Source organism: Natator depressus, chromosome 8, assembly GCF_965152275.1.
Source record: "Natator depressus isolate rNatDep1 chromosome 8, rNatDep2.hap1, whole genome shotgun sequence".
NCBI classification, from domain to species: Eukaryota; Metazoa; Chordata; order Testudines; family Cheloniidae; genus Natator; species Natator depressus.
The window spans coordinates 74,730,104-74,745,506 of record NC_134241.1 but is presented as its reverse complement, the minus strand read 5'-3'; the positions used below and the strand labels follow the sequence as shown (position 1 = coordinate 74,745,506).

The 15,403-nt window shown below is 38.1% G+C and overlaps 1 protein-coding gene across 6 annotated transcripts in view; it reads right to left on the bottom strand.

Moving 5' to 3' along the window:
- Window positions 1-2,127: 2,127 nt before the first annotated feature.
- The window catches only part of ZNF644 (zinc finger protein 644), a 77,077-nt gene continuing 63,801 nt past the window's right edge, over window positions 2,128-15,403 (bottom strand). For 4 of the 6 annotated variants that reach the window (XM_074961348.1, XM_074961350.1, XM_074961349.1 and 1 more), the window contains 3 exons: window positions 13,951-14,073; window positions 4,417-4,519; window positions 2,133-3,833 (listed from right to left, as the gene is read on the bottom strand). In XM_074961348.1, coding sequence (XP_074817449.1) covers window positions 3,641-3,833; window positions 4,417-4,519; window positions 13,951-14,073 — 419 coding nt within the window. In that variant the 3' untranslated portion in view covers window positions 2,133-3,640. Of the gene's footprint in view, window positions 3,834-4,416; window positions 4,520-13,950; window positions 14,074-15,403 lie in introns of all 6 variants that reach the window. The other 2 variants (XM_074961354.1, XM_074961352.1) reach the window with 2 other exon arrangements.

The window sequence follows — 15,403 nt, the reverse complement described above, 5'->3', positions numbered from 1 at the left end:
TAAATATATTAAAGTATAGTAACCAGTAATGGCTATAAACAAAAGAAGAGGCCAAACACAAGACCAAATTTTTCAAATTGGATGCCCAGCACGAAGTGTGAAAATCCATATTTTGGAACGTACATAACATTGGCTGAGATGTACTGAGCACCTTACTGAATCAATGGAAGCACTGAGGTCAGTGGGAGCTGAACGGGCTCTGAATGCTAAGCACTTCTGAAAGTCAGGCCACTTATTCAGATGCCTAAATATGGAATTAGGTGCACAAGTTTGAAAATTGTAGACTTCTCTGTGAAATGAAAAAGGATACGCCATTTAACTAAGCCTGTTCTATCAGATTTTTCATTACCTCCATAGAACTGGAAATAGGGATTTATGGAATCTGACAACAAATACTGATGGGGATCAAGACTCCCAGCAACACTTACACTAGGAGAGTAGAGAAATCCTAATATTTTGGGTCAATAGGGTTATTTGAAAAAGGGTTATCTGAAAAAGAGATAGATAATTTAATAAGTCGCTTTTAGAGAATTCATTTAAAAACCAATGTAGGTCCCAAGTGCAATGAATTTAACTCTTCAAAGAGTGCTAAGGTTTGGCTATATTTAAAAAAAATATATCCGTAGGAGTCCACGACAAGCACAGCCGGATGCCGCATTTTGAGACACATCGGGATTAGCAGTGAGGGTTTATCTGAAGAATTGTGCAGCTCTGGCTCACACTATGCAGAATTCTAGCCATTACAAACAGTCCATTTTCTCAAAATTTAAGGGCCTGATCCTGGAAGTTGCAGAGCTCCTCCTTCAAGGATTATAGGACTAGACCCATATGCTCTTCAAACTTAACTTTACAAGTGAAGATGTTATGTAAAGTGATTCACTCAGTGATATTACACACTGCCTGGTTTGAATGAACTAAATAAAATTCAAGTTATTTATCTTGTTGAAAACCTAGTTAAGATTTTCTGCTACTGCTAAATTCTGCATGGTATGGTTTTACTCTATCGGCATATTTAGCAATGTTTAATTATCAGTGTAGCTTCACCAAATTTTTCATAAGTTAACCAGCCACAGAATATGCTTAACATCTTTTTGTGAAAAGAATAAACATATATTCTAATAAAACATTATGAACTTCCAAGGCAATGTCATTGTTCTTATCTAGTTTACATCCACTTCTCATGAATGTTGTTTCTAATCCTCCACTTTCACTTACAAAGCAAGTTTTCCACAAGAGCTCAAAATCCCACAGGTTGCTTGCAAACATCTACTTATTTTTCAGTATCCACAACTAAACCAGCTCCTATGCAGACAGAGAATAAGGCCCTTATCCCACATTGTCTCATGTGTGGGTGTACTGCTGCACTCAAGCAAAGCCCAACTGATGTAGATGGAGTTTTGCATGGGCACAGCAGTCCACCTGTGTGCTACAGAGTGTAGAATCAGTTCCTAAATGATAACAGACACTCAGTTTTTTGGTCAGATATAAAAAATCAAGATTAAATGCAATTTTAGTATATCAAACCAAAACCACGTAAGGAAACGCTCAGGAGTATTGCTGTGAGATTTTCCTCTCATCCTAAAAATATCAGGAGGCAGCACTCTTTTTAAATAACAAGAGAAGCCCTACAACATTATAGTAGGATGGTTTTGTACTATCCATCGACATATTTCAGTTATCCTATTTTTCAAATTTTTCCCACAGCCAAAAATCCTTTGAATATTTTGAGGTGTATTTTTGATTCAGACAGGTAACAATATAATGGACATGTTAAAGCTTCAAGTTATCCACAGGGAGTTACACTAAGAATACATTACAATACCTCTCTAATGACATTAGCCTAGACATCTAGAGAGCTACTTTTGCAAGATATTAGTAAGCGCTAGTATGGAGATTATTTCAACTTTATAAAAAAAATCACCCGGACATTTACACCAATCAAATGTAATGCATCTGTGAACAGATCATATTATGTTGTGACTAAATGTATTCTACTCTGGATCACTAATGAGGAGATTCTAATCTCAAGCAAGACAAATCAACTTCTCATGAACTGTTATTTCATACATAACGCAAATAAGAAATGCTTCACATTATAGACATTTAGATTTTGTTTAAACCTTTTTATTTAGAGATTTTTCTGGTAAGGAGATATACCATAGGAAAGCAATTTCACTGGCAGTGAGGTATGTATATACTCTACCAAAATACTCCTTGTTTTAACTGCTTTTAACTTTATTTACATATAAAGAAAATACCAATGCATATTCTTGATTTAACTACAGTTTTAGTTACCCTATATGAATAAAATGAAATGTTACTTGCATACAAAACTGATTTGTAGAGGAATCTGATTTACTGATTAAAAAATTAAATCACGTTTTGATGACAATTTAAATGAACAAACACAATTTATCATGACCAAGACACCTGCACCATATTGTCCATCCTCACAGCACATTTATTTCAGTAATTCCGTACGTAGGTCCTTAGCATGAGCATAGTGTTACACAGTTTTCATACATAGAATCACATCCAAAACAAGTTCTAAAATTTAAATTGTAAACATTCTCTTCATATGTAGAAACATTTCAATGTGTTCAAATTTGTTAAAATGATCAAAAAAATTTAAACAGAATTATAAATGAAAAGTCTAGTCCTAAACCGTGTAGTGAGCAGTTCTTAGTACATTTCTACAGTGTTAAATAAAGTAGTAGAGAGGCAAATTGTTCTGTAAGCAAGTCAGACTTTAAGTAAAACATCATAAGGAAACAAACTTTAACAAAAAAATGCTTTGCAATAAAGAAAGTTAGATTTGAATCTACTATGATACAAAAATGTAAAGGGTAAATAACATCTTTGTTGACAAAGTAGGAGGTAGCATGGATGCACCACTTTATTGTCAGTGAGAAATGCAACTGAAGTAAAGAATACTTCCTTACCACAAATAATTTCCAGTACTATGTACATATTTCTCTTAGAAATATTTGTTTAAACAAGTTTCCCTCCACTTTTTAGTACAAAAAAGCCTCATATGATTTAAAAAAACACTTACACACCTAGATAGAATAGTACTAATTGCCCTATTTGAATGAAACAGTCTCTTGAACTATGAAGTACATGATATTTAATGCCCTAAATTGAGTAAGTTGTATTAGCGGTTCTTGGAATTATACAAAACACTACATACATACAAACAAAATATATCATCTTATTTCACTATGCAAGTGTTGTGTGTGTGTGTGTGTGTGTGTGGTTTTTTGTTTTGAATAAACAGAGCCTTGATTCTGGTAACACTGCAGAGGGCATGGTTTGTTTTTAATAAAATCTGTCTATAAGTACCCATGTGCAACAATTTAAAAATGGCTGCTTACATGTAATGATCTTGTATTGATAGTGAACACAGTAACTGACAAAAACATAGTAAACCTTAAAAACACATCTGCCACCCTATATAAAATATAAAGACTACTTACTGTAACTGTTAAGTACTCAATTTGTTTTGATGTTACTGTAATTCACTTTCCCTACTTCTCTGGCTTTAGGATTTATAAACATAATTTAGTGTAGCAATATTTTTTAAAAAATGACAAAGTATTTCAAATTTACATCCAATTCAAATTTAAAACATTTCCTTGTTCTATGATGCTGCTTCTGCCATCAGTAAAGAAAACGAAGTTTCAGTAATTGAAGCAGGTTTTTTAAATAGCGATGTGACCTCAACCATGCCAGCCCCAGTCCGTGGAAGATTTGCATTGACGATGTGTCTCTGCAAGTGCTTTATCCAGTCTTCCTGAACAGACAATGGTCCTCGAAAGACCAGACCACAAAACCTGTGCAAATTTTAAAATCATTCCATCAAGATATATTAGCGTTAAATACAGTACAAGTCAGCAGACATTCCTAAGGGTTAAGAATTATACCGAAAGTAAACTTTTCTCCTAAAAGCTCATTTTAATATATTTTTTAACTATGAAACATTAGGGTTTTCATTTAATTCAACAATACTTGATAATTGTTTCGAACACAAGATTAAAGTTTATACTATACATTATACCTTCACAATTGTAATGCTATAGTTAATGGCCCATTTCCAGTAATAGGCTTTTGTTTGTTTTGTGCAGGGGAAGAACATTGCCCAAATATGAAATATGAAAACACATTTTCAGCCAGGGGAGGGGAAAAAAAAACGTCTATTCCAAACTGTAAGATTGTTTCAGGTTCTTTTTTGTTTAGCTTACTGTAATATTAAACTTAGTTATTTGTTTTGCTCAATACTGGCTTTTTAAATCAAATGCAGTTACAATATATACTTCTGAATATTCTTATGTAAAGGCAACAATTTATAACCTCTTTTTAAAAAAAACCCCAGACCCCGTAATTCCAATTAACCCATTATAAACCCCCTGCAGGTACCTGCACCGGAGTATGTAAACTTCATCAGCTCCGTGAGGTAATGGCAGCATTTTTTTCTTGCTTCCAGATCTTGATCTTGACTTTTTTTGCTTACAATCTAAGGCTAAGAAGGAAGGAAGAACATTTTCCATACATAAAAATGAACAATTAACAGTTAGTCCTAAACCAAACAGAAATATTCAACAAACCTTCATTTATAACCATGGTGAAAAACCCATTTATTCTCTCTTACTGTGCCATGTTAAATTGCAATCAAAATGCCAAACTTTCCATTACCTATCAAACTCTAAAAAATGATTCACAAAGAAGCAAAGACAGTCTTTTCCCATCTTCGGTTATTATAGTGTTTGTTCTCCTCTAAAAACCATAGGACGATCATTAAGCTAGACATTTTAGTTCCAGCAAGCTCTAGTAACTGTTATTGTGGAATTACCTGGAATTACCCAATGACAGTTTGAAATTCCCTTTCATTCTTAAAACTTTTTCGGTCTTGGAAGATCTGTTGATAACTATAGTTCAAATTATGTCATAAAAATACAGTTACAGCTTCAAAATGTTGACGCATTCAAGCTAATTTGATTTAAATCCAAAACATGAATGAGAACTTCTATCTGCAAGGAAGTCTTGTTTACATCTGCTACACCAATGAGGAATGCACCATCATCTGCTCACATCATACAAGTGCCAAACAGAAGCAAAAGTTTTGGTCCTGTCCTATCTCTGGGACTCTTAGCTGAAGCTTTCTTACCATTTGTCTATTCGATGGTTAAAAGGAGTAATAAGAAAACAGTGATTATGAACTTCTTGTAATAGGTTGACAGACTTTATGACAATGCATAGAGATGCAGAGCCACTTGCAAAATCAATGTCTTATCAGGTGTTTGAACTATGCGTGAAGGTACAGCATAATTACTGCTGAAGCATACTAGCACATGGATTTAGGATTGAGAGGGGCTGAGCCCTGTAGGGGCAGAGGAAATTGAAGTTTGCAACAGAGGCCTCGCAGGGAAAAACTCTACATCAGCCATGGTTGGGAAATAACTTCAAACTGTACTTTATATTGTGTAATGATTTATGCTTACCATGAAGCTAAACCCGAGGGAGAGTCTGGAGGCAGGTGGAAACTTTACCTATTCCTAAATATGAACACGAAATATTAACAACATAAAACTATCAAAGTAACAATAATGGAAAGGGCATCAGCAGCACCAGGGAGGGTCACTCTAGACCAGAGGTTCTCAAACTATGAGGCACAGGTGCCAGTGGTTTTTTGGCCAGCAGTTAAGTGCTCCCAGAGCAGACCCAGAGCTCTGTTCTGCTGGGGGGCAGGGCAGAAGGAGCCAGAGCTCTGTCCAGAGGACAGTGCTGGGACAGGGGCCAGCCAGGGATCTGTGGGGGAAGCAGCTTGCAGGAGCTCCCCTGCTCCATCCCCCAACTTATCTCTGCCTGCAGCAGCACACAGATTCTCCTGTAACACAAGGCCTCTCATCCCTGCCATCTTCCCCCTGTGCTTGGCTCACCAGCTCAGCTGGGGCTCCTCCAGCTCCCGGGGCTCTCCTCTTTGGCTGAAGCACCCCCACAATATCCCAGGGGCTCCCTTCCATCCCCTTCCACCTAGCCCAGCCCTGCAGCATACCCACGGCTCCCCTCCACCCATCTCAGCCCTGCCCTACAATATCCCCTCCATTTGCTACTGAGCTACTGTTCATCCCTAGGCTGCAGGGCTGGATGAATTGGGCTTAGCAGGAGGGCTCTCTTTCCCCAGCTGCTGCAGCTGTTCATTTCCAGCTGGTGCCCCTATAATGGCAGTACCCCTTATGCAAAGTGGGCTCTTAGCTCTGCAGAGGCTATTGGCACTGCCTTCCTCTCCATTCCTGGTGCTGAAGCTTGGCTGCTTGTGACAGGGAGAAGCCACCATGGGGTTCCCTGTGGCAGTGGGGAGCCAGGACCTTGCATGGTTCCTGCTCAGCGTGACACACCACCTCCCCTATTGCACCAGTGTAGCTAGACAGTAACCAGCTGGTCCTAGCCAGCAGCAGCCCAGCTCAGTCCCGGCTACCAGCTTAGAATCATAGAATCATAGAATATCAGGGTTGGAAGGGGCCTCAGGAGGTCATCTAGTCCAACCCCCTGCTCAAAGCAGGACCGATCCCCAACTAAATCATCCCAGCCAGAGCTTTATCAAGCCTGACCTTAAAAACCTCTAAGGAAGCAACTCTAACACAATGACGACACAAAGACAACTGCGCTCAGCACTCAAAGCCTCCTCTGCTTAGGCATTTATACCAATTAAGAGAAAGGACAGAGCATCATACTGCCCCTTTGCATTTTTCTTCTACTGTGGGTGAATATTCTGGGGAGCAGGGGATCCCTTTAGATTAACACCTGATCTATAGGTTTTAATCCAGTGGGCCAAATTTATTTTCAGAGGCCTTGTCTCCATCCCTGATTCTGTCCAACAGACTAACTATTTAAAGATTTCTGTTCCTCTCATTCTTTCCAGATAGAACCTCAAGGCCATAGTGTTCAGAGGCTGCCACAGAAACTAGCTCCTGACTGAGCACCAACATGTTCCCTCTCCCTCCATCGTCTTATTGTTGTGGAAAGAGAGTAAGGGAGAGGAGATAAAGAGATAGCTGCCAACTTGCTGATCCCTTTTCTGGAAACAATATTATCTAGAAAAATGACTAAAAAGCCAATAGAAAACTCACTGACACTTCCGAGTCTTGAAGGTAGGAGAGAACTAAATTCAGACTCCAAATGGGTACAAAACAGGTATCCAGATAGGCTTATTGACACAAAGTTGAAGGAAGCCTTCTATTAGCAGATGAGGCCCATTGAGTTCTCTTTGACAGCAGTGAGTGAAGGGATCTGGACACAGCAGGTGCTGACAGCAAGGATTTTGTCAAGATCCTCTTTGAGAAAGTGAAGGATGTGATCAAGGGAACAGGAATTGGCCCTAATGCTTTATGCCAACATACAAGGAGCATGTTCCATTTTCTATAATGGGGAGAAGACCATATCTTCCAAGCTTTAGGAAAGTATGGATTACACAGGAGTAGAAACCATTAAATTGGTGGCTTGGCCTTTCCCATACCACTGGCACCTTATCTTTGGGGAGGATCATAGGACACGAGACTGTAAGGGACCTCCTGGGTCATTAAGTACAGCCCATGGCTATTGCAGGCAATCCCATTATATAATCCCATTCACAAATTTAAAAAACTAGTTGGGATGTTCATCCTCACTGCTCTGCTAAGGAGCTTTGAGATCCTCAAGTGAAAGGTGCTCTCAGTACAAGGCACGAATTTTCATCACTTTTTGTCTTCTCATAGGTACCAAAGATCCTTTTCAGCCTCATCTATCTATATAGGTTTTTATGTAACCATCATACATGCAGCATCTGAGCACCTTCCACAAGAGATACAATCTCTCCTCCCAGTCAGGAGGAACTGGGCTTAATTCATTTTGTATTTTTTGCCCTTTTAAATCTCGTATTGATGGACATCTTGGTCAAAAAAAATGGGGTTTGTATTTTGCCTGGAAGGTACTGAAATTTATGGCCATCCTTCTCTCTGAGAGAGGAGACAGGGTACCTGAGCCTGGATACCAGTGTGGCTGTGGAGAACTATTAGCATAAAAGGAGATCCATCTGGCCAGGTGGAAATGATTCTACAACAACGGCTTTGCTTCTGTGGATTTTGCAGAACACCCCATTGAGGAAAATTGGAGGAAACAGAGACCACAGCTCCATTAGATTGCCAAGGCATCCATCTGAGGTCCTTCTGAGATCAGTTAGTAGTTACAAAATCAATGACATTAAAGAATGTGAAAAAGGTCTACAAAATGGTAGCCCTGTATGTATAGCTGGCTCCAAAAACCAGAAGGATGTCATTCTTGTGAAATAAATGCTTTGTGGCTCAGAGTCTCTTAGATCAGTTTTTCTCTGTATTCAGACAGACTTCAAGGCTAGATTCCCCTCATCCCCATCAAAAAATTGGACTCTTCTCATTCAGGCAAATACTCCAGTGTTTCAGGGAGGCTATACCGCCACTTGTGTCCTAATCCTAGCTTTTCTAACAAAGGGTTCCTGAAGGCTAGCAATTCTAGGACACTGATGTGCAATCTTCTGAGAAAAAAACCTCCTTGATCATCCCACACACAACTAGGCCCTAACACAGGAAAATGGAGTCTGGCATAATGCACCAAGAGAGGTGACTTTGCAATAGACAGGGATTTTATGGAGTGTAGAGGGAAGGAAGGAGAGAATGGGCAAGGATTTTTCTGATGTGTTTAGTACACAGGCTCTAGATAGAACAACTGTAAAAAACAGGACTGAAGAACTCAGCGCAAGACTTCCAGTGAATGCAGCCCCTCTGACACAGGGTAACAGGACTAAGGCTGGAACACAAGGATCAGTCCACATGAAGCGATACTAACAATAGACTTAAAAAACAAATTTTCAAGAGATTCAAATGTTAAAACTGGCCGTGAGTTGAAGTAGCATTCCACACAACATGTTTGTCCCCTTTTCTTGTGGTTTTTGACTTTCTGAGAACATTTATTTACTTTTAAAGGCACAAACCAGCATGAATGTGCTTTCGGGTCACTGTAGGAGAGAAGGTAAGACCAAAACTTTTGGTAAAATTTGACTGATGCTTCGGATCAACATTCAGATGATTCATTCTCCAAACAGATTGGTATATGAGTAACTGCAAAACTGTCATCAAATTGCTAAAACTCAGGAGTAGTAAGCTCACTTAAAGCAAAGCTATGCGTGCACAAACACTTCTGATGCTCACATACTGTACTGACAGGATACTAAAACAAGCAGCACCATCTTAAGAACAACACAGTCTCACCCCTAGGTCACCTGTTCCAACCCAGCCCATGTTATGACCAAAACCGGTTATTTATCATCATCTGTCTGGTGGTTTCAATCCAGTTCCTAGTGGACAGTTTCCAAACGACGAAGTAAAACTCCCACAAACAGCAGGCTCACTAACACTCAGCAAAGAGATCAAGAAAATTGAACCCCATCCAGCCTCATGGAAATTCCTTAAGATTAGGGTGAGGCACATTGTCAAAGTGTAGGGAAGCTCAGACTGCCACTACCTATGCCCATGTTGTGGACAGCGGGTACAGTCTCCACGGCTGTCAACTGCCACCCTTCATGAGCACTATATTCAGTACAAAAGTCTCTCTGATAGAAGACTTTTCCCTTCAACCTTGACTACCCACTGTCTGCTTAGTTGCTGCTTCTGAAAGCTGTGTGTGACAGACTGGATTCACTGCTCATCAAAATCTCTGATTCAGCATGGCAGAGTAGAGGAACAACCAATTTAGAATAGAAGATAATTGAAAATCTTTGGAAAGATCACTTGGAGGAGCTCAAGTTCTGTTGAGAACATAGTATTTAAAAAAGCATACACACATTAGGTAAACAGGCTGCATATACACAATTTCACAGCACAGTGTCAGCATGGTGGTGGCAGATTAAAATGTATGCCCAATATGAGTGGGCAGCAGCATGGATTATGTTGGAAATTGTAACTAGTGGTTCTTTGTTGCACATCTTTAGATCTAGTGAAATTCCCAAGCTGTGAAATAAGTGTGCAACTACACAATGACTTAAATTTGTGCTTTCTGCTAATCCACAGTCCCCAAAATGGGAGCAGTCTCTACTTCAAGTGCTGAAGCACGTGTTCTTACTAGGACTTCATTATTTTTGCTACAGAACATCTACTAGTATACTAAACTCAGGCAATACTACAATTAAGTGATATATGTTGTCCTTTAATTTTATTTGTTTGCTTACTTGCTAACTGGCCACATTCAATCATTTGCAATGTCTCTCCCAGTCATTAGTGCAAATTTGTAGGGTTTAACTATATATCAAAATATTTTTATCTACAGTAATTTTTATGTCAAGGCACTTTATTGTGTATTCCTGAAGATATTAATACATTTTCTTAAGTACTGCTTGATCAATTAGGGATGTAAGACTGCAGAATAAAGACTTCCAGGCTGTATTTCTTGCTCCTCCTCTTAGCTCCAAGGCCACTTCCCTTGTGATGTGTCTCACTGCAGCAGCACAGCAGGGTGCCAGTAGCAGAGAAAGCATGTTATTTACAGGGGCGCAAAAGGAAAGGTAGGATGGTAAAGACAAAAAAAAGGGGGGGGGGAAATGCCAGGGTGCAAGAGAGATCAAAGAATCTTAGGGGACAAAGAGAAAGTTGGGGAGGTCAAGGAGAGAGAAATTGGGGACTCTGGAATACAAGACCTTAACAGGGAAAAACCAAGTGGGGAAAGATGTATTTTGAAGATGGTGGAGAGGTCTGTCCTTAAAGTGACACGGTGAAAGAAAATCTCTCATCTGCTCTGCAAAACACCAGAAGTGTACAGCAGTCCACTAACCCTTTCATCAAAATAGGTAGAAGCATGGTGTCTGTTGGGCATGGGGGAGTAAAACAATCATGCAAATCTGTGCTGTACAGCCTGAAAACTTGCACTAACTTCTGGAACCAGACTTCCAAAATTAGATGTGGAATTTCACAAGCAAATTGGTTAACTGTGCACGCAAATGGTCATTTATGCATATAATTACAGTGAACAGCGGACCCATATTGCATAAATTAAGGTTGCAATTACACACTACACTTATCATAGCCAATGGCCTAGCAAATCTTGGCCTTACTTGAAGATTTGTTCCTTGAACTATTTTTCGAATATTGGCAGCTATGTTTCATTTTTCTTGTTAAATCATAACACATGGCGGCTCCTGTATTTTCTCAGCATGCAAAATTTGGTTACATACCCCGTAAGTTACTGGTTGTGAAACAGCATTGAATCTACTAGAAAAGTAATGTTGTAATAGTTAATACTGAAAACACACATAGTCAAAGTAGTGGGAAAAACATTAATTGCCTAAAAGGAGGATACTTAAGCTAATGCAGCCCTGGGAAAGCTTTCATTTCTGCTTCACTGACTTGCATAGATGATTCTATTTCTTTTATTGAATAGCAAAGTATAAACAGTTCCCATAATAATTGCCACATCGCATAAGAATTACAGGAATCATGTATGCATACAATTATGTAATTAGAGCAAGGAGCTGGGACAAGTACTGAACTAATAAAGAATTTCTCTAACTAATATTTCTTTACAAAGATGTAAGGAAGTAAAAGAGTAAGTTCAGGGCTTTTTTAAAATAGGAAAAATTACTAGATACTCAATGCCTCTACACAGTTTAGAAGCTGAGATCAATAAATTTCAGGGCTGAAGACTCCATATAATAATTTCTCTAAAACATAGTCATCTTCATCTAACAAGACAAGAAGAACTTGGATCTTCCCAATATGGGAGATGTTCAGTAAGACCTACACTCACACAGAGCCATATCTTCTCACTTCTCAGAAAAATAGTAAGAGCACAGTGCTTGTAGTGTGGTATTATATCACTAAGCCCACATCCTACACAATGTATTATAGTGTAGTAGATTTACTGGTACACTATGAATTATCAAATAATTAAAACCACAATTTTTAAAGTACATTTTGTGATCCATTATCCTTGCTTTGTTTATTCACTTGCCAATTGACAAAACTCACTAATTTGCAAAGGATCTCCCAGTCACTAGTGAAAACTAGCAGCATTCTAGTATCAGTTACTAGGGATGAAAGAAATACTAAATACTGATTATGTATTCTAACATAATTTAGTCCTCCTATAACATTATTTTTGACACACCCAACCCATGGACTTCCTCTAGCTGGTTTAATGTATTTATCTGCTCTCTGTGACCAGATTCAAATTCTGAAGTTAAAAATTAAGTTTCTAGCTCTTCCAGATGAGAAAAACTTCCAAATGGGCAAATGTAAATGAAGAAATACTCACAGAATTATCAATGTAAATTTGCAGACAGCCTGAAACAGCTCTAAAAAACATGATCTGCCCTCAATCTCAGAGGTGTGTTATATTATAAATAATAAGAATAATACCACCTAGCTTTTTTCATAAGTAATCTCAAAGGACTTTATTAAGTTAGCATCATCTCCATTTTACAGTTGGAAAACTCCGTTTTACAGAATGACCTGCTCAATGTGTTATCAAATTTAGGTCTCCTGAGCCACAGACCAGTGCTCTACACACTAGGTCACAGTGCCTCCTCTGTTAACTTTTAAGTCTAATGAAAATATTTTAAAAGTAATAATTTCCAATAACTTACATATGCAATTGTGCACCTATCTTGCACAATTATCATAACTGTGTGCATAAATTGAATAAAAGCACTAGCAAAGAGTCCAAAACCTCAAAAACAGCAGTGATGGTAACAAAGCCCTGTGCATCATCTTTTCCCCACTGAGTGACACTGCAAACAGTAACCTTAACAACAAAGTTAAATACTATGTAAGGGCCAGATTCTATCATGCAGTCTTTGTTCAAACCTCCCATTGTTATCAGTGGGAGATCCACTGTGAATCAAGGGTAACACACAACCCAACCTTCATAGACTCTGCCCACAGACTAGAATTAAAAACGTATCTTGGCCCTCTTCACAGAAAGTTTGACACCCCTGCTTTATATATGACATGTACTTCATATAACTAGCAAGATCTATGGCTAAGAAAATGGAACACTACTTTTACCAAAGTTTACTTTTTCCTGTGCTTGTTTCTTCTTTATGTAGTGACATACAGTTGCCCTCCCCAGTTACCTAGTATGTCTATTTCAGGCTCTCCACCTCCCAATTGCCATATCATCTTCCCCTTCTGCTCTCCAACCCTCATTCTGCCTCCTACTGTAGACCATACAGATTCAGATCACTCTGACTTCAGCGATACTTCATGTGGCCACAAGGGGTTGCCTGCAGAGAGCCAGCTGCAGAATCAGGCCCTCGGATATTATTCCAGATCACAACATAAAATGGTAAGGGACACCAACCTGAAATCTAGTTTATTTTAATATGAATGAGTTAAAAGTAGTGTCAGGACAGTACTACACTCACCCCATAGTACCACTACCAAATTATTTTCGCTTTGTGAACCACCAACACGAACAGAGAAAACCGTGAAACTGACTATACACAAAGTGCTGTCAGATGCAGAGACTGAAAAATTAGTTATTTTTCGCTCATCTATTTCAACTGTAGTACTCTTAGGGGTTATTTGTAATAGTAAGTAGGTAAAAAGTGTTTGGACAGGCATGATTTTTTAAAGCTGTCATATCCCTTTCATAAAAAACAAATAGCTACTTTGATTTTGGGGTGAAGAATGAAAGTTGCTCAGCTTGCAGCTTTGTTTACATACCTGAAATGCTGGACCAAAATGAGTGAGTAAGAATGAAAAACAAACATGAAAAATGGACAACAGCAACACCTATATGTTTACAAGTTGCTGAAGTTCAATCTCTTAATTCAACTTGTTTACCAGAGAAAGCGTCAAAATTCATTTGGATTAACATATAAGTTTGTGCAGTCTGATGAGGAAAATGCATCATACACAAACTTGCTTTTACATCTGTAACAAAACATACCTGTCCCAGTCAAAAGTCCAGCACTCTTCTTTCGTGCATAAGCGCGTAAGTGGTTGGACAGACTAACAGCACTTGTAAACGTCGTATTGCAATGCACACACGTTCTAAGCTTCACAGGCATACCTATCATTCAAAAGAAAACTATAATCCAGTTCTCTCTTCAAAAAATGAAATTCTCAAAGCGTTGTAAAAAGTTTTCTGTAATAAAGATGTTTAAAATATATTCACTGCATTGATGCAATCGTTCAGTATATTAGAAGGATCCAAATTAACCATTATTAGTTTTGCATGTAGCGTTTAGAGCCAAACCATGTTATTTTAAAAGAAAAGGGGGGTAAACCTTGAACCCCCAAGCTTCTCTGGATTTAACACCTATTATCACTTTCCTGCAGATCTCCACAGTATGCAGATCATTTCCTAACCCCAAAATACAATCCTGTGATTTGAATAGCACAATTCTGTTGAGAAGTTTCAAAGCCTGCAACATTCCCAATAAAGAGAATTAAAAAGTCTAGTTGACGAAGTGGTAATTAAAGTGTTTTACCCCCAAGACTGTAAAAGGCTCACTACTAAATTAGGCTGCTGATGAAGGCTGGGAGAAAAGGTGGTAAAACACACCACTGAACAGCTGTTAGACAAAACATTTTATTCAGTGCATTTTATGTTCATTACTTTGGATGCGCAATCAATAATGAAAGTTAATGATTTGAAGTTTTTTGCTAAAATCTTTGTGCTAAATAAATGATCAACAAACTAACATCTTATTTATCACAGGAAAGAAAACATAGTGAAACAATACTAAACTCCTCACTTACCAGACAAAGAAACCATTATAATTGGTTTCTTCCCAAATTTACTGTGATACCACATCAAAGAGCTTCCCTTCCCTTTGTCAAAAATACATTATCTTGGTCAATGATGTCAACTAATATTATAGAAAACTTAAAATATGTTAGTTTAAAGATGTCTAGAGCTATTATGTTGGAAAACTTCTGTATGCAGGATAGAATCCTATTATCCAGCAGCCCACAGAAGAAAGACTGCTTTTCAGGAAAATTACAGAACAAGAATACCTGGTTGGTAGACAATTTTTTAAATTGAAATTGTATTAAAGATATTTGGAATAACTTATGGTTACAGAGATTTTATTTTCTTTTTAACTCAACAGTAATAGCGAGTAACTTGTCAAATTCTATTATCTTAGCCACAGCTAGCTTAAGGGCTTTGTTTCTAACTATTAGTATTATGCAAGTATATGTTCATTTTCACTTGATTTTTCAGTACAGCCAAATAGATACCACCAAACATTCAGAAGTAAATGTATTCAATTTGGCAAGCTATACTTCAGTATGTTTTTCCAAATATAGTGAAATCTGTCAAAGAGACACTTCCCTTATTAGGCAACTTCCTGTTTGAAGTGACCACCAAAAATACCCAAATGTATTGAATATAA